This window comes from Primulina eburnea, chromosome 18 (assembly GCF_022965805.1).
Source record: "Primulina eburnea isolate SZY01 chromosome 18, ASM2296580v1, whole genome shotgun sequence".
Taxonomy (NCBI): domain Eukaryota; kingdom Viridiplantae; phylum Streptophyta; class Magnoliopsida; order Lamiales; family Gesneriaceae; genus Primulina; species Primulina eburnea.
In genome coordinates this window covers 6,124,924-6,130,207 of record NC_133118.1, presented here as the reverse complement: position 1 = coordinate 6,130,207, position 5,284 = coordinate 6,124,924, and the positions used below count along the sequence as shown (strand labels likewise).

At 33.0% G+C, this 5,284-nt stretch overlaps 1 protein-coding gene across 1 annotated transcript; it reads right to left on the bottom strand.

Annotated features, from left to right (window-relative positions):
• Nucleotides 1-3,845: 3,845 nt before the first annotated feature.
• LOC140819734 (uncharacterized) lies at nucleotides 3,846-5,021 on the bottom strand. Its single transcript, XM_073179916.1, has one exon. The coding sequence runs from the start codon at nucleotides 4,924-4,926 to the stop codon at nucleotides 4,135-4,137; it is 792 nt and encodes a 263-aa protein (XP_073036017.1). The 5' UTR covers nucleotides 4,927-5,021; the 3' UTR covers nucleotides 3,846-4,134.
• Nucleotides 5,022-5,284: the final 263 nt, after the last annotated feature.

The following is a 5,284-nucleotide window of genomic DNA, read 5'->3' as shown; positions in this document are numbered from 1 at the left end:
AAAATTTATACAGGATATTTGATTATGCTATTTAATTATATTACGTGCATAAAATGTAAAATATTCATTTTTGAGATTTATGCAATATTGCTTGTGGCCAATGTACTTCTTGGGATAGCAGCTTATTATGGGATTATTACTTCACCCGGTTGTCAGTTACCGGTCATGTTCATTTATTGGTACGGATATCCAGTCCAAGGGCTGTGATGATCTATACCGCCCAGTATATTGTGGTTTAGTCTGATCAGGCGATTCAGTTCAGTTCAGTTCATGAGCCACTTGCGTAGAACATAATCTCAACAAAATTATGACATGTTATCTTATTTCAGGGCTCTATCGAGCAAACAGATCACTTATGATTTTCAGTTCAGTTATGCACGTATTATAATTATTCATGACACGATATTTTACGTTATGCCTCACGACATGATATTTTCATTTTGCATGTGATTTTATTATTTATTTTTTAGTTATGTACGATATATGCATGCTGAGTCTTTAGACTCACTAGACTTGATTGTTGTAGGTACTGATGAGGTTGGGACCGAGGGCGGGGACCAGTGAGCTAGCTTGGATTGGCTGTAGTGGAACCCGATGACCTCATTTTCAGCATTTAGCGTTTTTATGATCAAACACTTTTATAGTTGTTGGATTATTTCAAATTGTTATTTTGAAAACAATAATTTCTTCCTCTGCCACTTTGAACATTAAACTTTATATATCAGTTTATTTTATGAATGAGACATTTTAATTATTTAAAAAGAAAATTTTTAATTTTTCCGCAAATTTTCAAACACGAAATTTTATGCCTTTATAGCCAGTCACCTCCCGATCTTGTTGATTTTTGCCTGGACTGACTCTTATAAGCTCTCGGGTGATTTCTACCCGGGACACCGATAACAATGCCATACTCGAGTGCCGAAAGTAGGTAAAATCTTACCTCGATAAGCATTCCTAACAGAATCCTACTAATGTGACATGATGAAAAAATAGGACGGCGTGACATGACGTCAACATCTAAGCTTACAAGTGGCAAGTAGGCACTGAAAATAAGGTACCTACCACCTTCATTCCTATAAATAGCAGGTATGTATTTCATTTTAATGGATGGAGACATTCTTGTTTCTAAGCTCTTGGCATTCACATATATCTTCACATATATTGTCATTATCCTTCACTTTCAACCTGCTGACTTAAGCATCGAAGTAGCCACGCAGGACACCCCTCCGGCGCCCATTCACGAGTTCTTTCCCTTATTTGCAGGTTACAATTGAAGCTATATTCCTTGCTCATTTTCCTAAACAAAAACTTTTATCAAATCTGGTGGATTGTCCCGACCCTGCTCACTCAATTCACCTGGATATCATCACATAATCCTGAGTTTATAATCTTGGAAAATTGGGTTTTGTACATATCAATATGGAAAGAAAGGTCATACTATTCAATTCGTGTTCAAACTCTGAATTATTTGAAATATAATGCATTTATAGCGTGAAAACCGTGGTCAAGTTATATGATATTCACAAGCTATTTTGGTTGATCATATATACTAATATGTTCATATACTATTGTGGTTGATCATACGATCCATGATGCTCATAGGGTAAATGGGTCGTACGATCCATGTCTGTAATCATTATTGACCAATAAATTCGATAAGTTTCCATCTTTCAGGTATTAACAACCCATGTTCAGTCACCAAATTATCTTCAAATAGCATAAATCCTTTGAAAACCATGATGAAAATCATATTATTCTCATATATTACATCAAAGAATAAGGTCAACTTACTCTCAAAACATAAGAACACTTGTTGGAGTAATTTTTCTAGATTTACATATTTCAATGTCAATACTAATGCATCAATGTTCTAGAAAGTAATATCCATACATTTACATAGTTTGTACAATCCTATTTCATTTTCATAAAATGAATGATATTATATTTACCATATATCATGTCATATAAAACTTAAACATATGATAATGAAGATTTTAAACCCGTAATGATAGCCATAACAACGTAATTAGCAATGAGATCATTTGTAGAGATAACCGGACATTACATTAAAATTTTGATATAGAGTTTAAAACGACGTGGGTTTCTTTTCTTATAGAGTGAGTCTCATGTGAGACCGTCTCACGGATCATAATATGTGAGACGGGTCAACAATACCCATATTCACAATAAAAAATAGTACTCTTAGCATAAAAAGTAATACTCTTTTATGGGTAAACCAAATAAGAGAGCCGTCTCACAAATAATACCCGTGAGACCGTCTCACATAAGTTTTTGCCTTTCTTATAATATCCATAACAAATTTATGAATTTAGTTTTGGATATTTTATATTTCAGAATGATTGAATTTTGAGTCTCTTGTATCTTTGAGAAATTGAAATTTATGAATTAGTTTTGGATATATTATATTTTTATGTAATTAATTTCATTGATGTTTGATTAGAAATAACTAAATTTACATTAATTTTTTGTGTGCTAACTTTATATTTGGAGTCCTGACTTAATTTTGGATTTGTCTAAATATCTCACATCTAACTACATGATTTTATTATATATTTTATTTTATCTCACATCATTTCAATTTCAAAATTTTACAACTTTTATTTTCAAATTTAAAAAAAAATTACTTCTTTCTTTATTCTTTTACATAAGACACGAACACACACACATCGTATATGTCAGAATCCGCTAGTATAACATAAAATAAACACAGAAACTCACGTGAGACCGTCTCATAAAAACTTGCTCTAAAATAAAATACTAGTAAAAAATACAAAATTGTGAAGAGGTTGTTCAAAGAAACCTTCTGTTTGATTTATTTATTTAATATGACGGTCATAACCTTCTGTTAATAATCTACCCTAAATCCATGGTCAATCGATGTTCTATTTGGTTTATCGTGAACTATTTTTCTCAGTCTGAAAGGGATAAATTAATAACATTTCATTTTAATTGCTCAAAACTTGATCTCTGTACAATAATTGATATTTAATATTTTTAATTCAATTTTCGTCAAAATATCGATATGGAACGTCGCTAACATGACACTCGGTATTGCTGACATTTTAGGCTAAAATTGTGAAGTTCATCGAAAATTAAGGTTAATAATTGTGCAAAAAACAAACTCAATTTATTGCATTAATGCTAATTTTTTTGGCAAATATACATGATAAGTAGATACTCCGTGTACCTACTTTAATTTCATATTGCTATGATCAAGCGATTGTGTATCAAAAAGTCTATATTTTAACATATGATTAATAATAATATGTATATTGTTAATGTGGTAAATATGACCATCAGATCAACTATTAAGATAACACATGACTTAAAGTAACTTGTACTCAAGCCACAAAATCACACATAATTCATATATAAAAGAGAAAATTATGATTTCAGTAACGTAAGTTGACCTATTTTGTGTATCAGTCGTGTAACATGTCAAAATTTGATCTTTATCCAGCAATTTGGACAAGTTACATGACTAAAACTCAAAACAAGTTATGCAACTTGACGTCATCAAAACCCAAAAATCGTAATCTTCCCTTCATAAAATATCCAACATTTTAGCTCTAAAATCATCATAAGCAAGAAAATTGAAACCAAATTTCTGAATAAAAAGATATATGAACTTCACTGAACTTTTGTTCCGATTTCAGAGAATACCAACATTGACATAAAAAGAACACAAATTTTGAGCAGATCACACGTATTTCATGAAGAGCTAGCGTTGAAGTTGAACATGAACATTGATTTCATACATAATGTTACGCGCAAAGAACAAGTCAAATATATGGATTCATTCAATGCAATTAATCAAATCAACATACTCAAAATCAAACAGCTAAAAATAAAATAAAATAATAACAAGAACAAATATGCATGCACAAAACCAGAAAAAACAAGACCAGAACTAGGCAGATCTAACACCAGAAATGATCTAGTACTCTTGCCTCGGTTTTTCGCAAACATTCGAACAAACTTATTAACACGAATCGAACAAAAATATTTACATTTCGAGCCGGCCTCTCAAGATTCCAAATTTTACAAAAAAAAAAATTGAGATGAAGAACTTAGGAGCACCAATGTTCACTATCTTCTTCATTGGCCACTATGTTACTTGGCAGACTTATTGACAACACTGGTTGGATAAGTTGGAACACCAATATCATTATTATCCTTATTCGCAATCTTCGTTATTTCACTCGATTTCCTATCGAAATCCTTCCTCTTCGCCTTTCTTGCATGTGGTGACGAAATCCAGCTATCTCCTGTGACTCCAGGGATCAAATACCATCCGATCGAAGCGCACAATATCGCGAAAGATCGTCCAAAGATAGCCAGAAAGATCAAAATCAAGACCACCATCATTGGGAAAGAGCAAAAAGGTTGTCTCAAGTTTTCAACCTTAAAACTCTCGCTACATGTGAGGCATGACTTTTTCTTCTGCGTTTGTTTTTCATCGGGCACCTGATTAATCTTCTCTTGATGAACTTTTTCGGATCCTATCGCGGAATGACTCCTGCGTATTCCGACCGGATTATTTACAGTAGTAATGACCGGTTTCTTGGCGAGGTTTGTAGGGTTAGCTTCTTCTTTTCTTTCCTTAACCCTCACCACCACCGGCTTGATTTTATCCGAGTCGTTAGAGTAGACAAACTGCACGAAGGAGATCGCTTCGGAACCCATCCGTGCGTAGATCATCTGTCGCTTCTCGTCAAGTTCGGACAAAAGGGCGTAGAATTTGTCCAATCCTCGGTTTGCATAAGGGTTCTTCGTGGTGTAATTCTTGCCGATCCTGCAGAAACTCAAGCTCTTTTTCGTCGTTCTCTTCGGTGCCGGATACGAACTGATTACTCTATCATCTTCATCTTGATGACTGAAGCTTGCACTGCCACAGATGAACATCTGGTTATTAACGTGTCTAATTTTGATTTGGTTCCTTTCGATGATGTTTTTGGATCGATGGGCTATTTATTTTTTCTTCAGTTGAATGGATTAAATCCAAGAAAATGAGAGCCAAGCAGTCAATGTCATTTATATATATAATTTATGTAAATTAAAGTATTAACTAGCTAGTGTGAAACTCTTGGAGAAACTTCCAAGTTTATCAAAAAACTAAAAATTTATAAAAAAATCCCTCTCGATAATATACTTTTTTTTTATGAAATATAAATTACTATGAAAAATAAATATTTATTATAGAGTAGGTCTCTTGTGAGACAGTTTCACGAATCTTTATCTTTGAGACGGATCAACTCTACAG

What these genes read in the sequence shown, in the direction of transcription:
- LOC140819734 (XM_073179916.1), bottom strand. Translation starts at nt 4,926, where the DNA reads ATGTTCATCTGTGGCAGTGCAAGCTTCAGTCATCAAGATGAAGATGAT.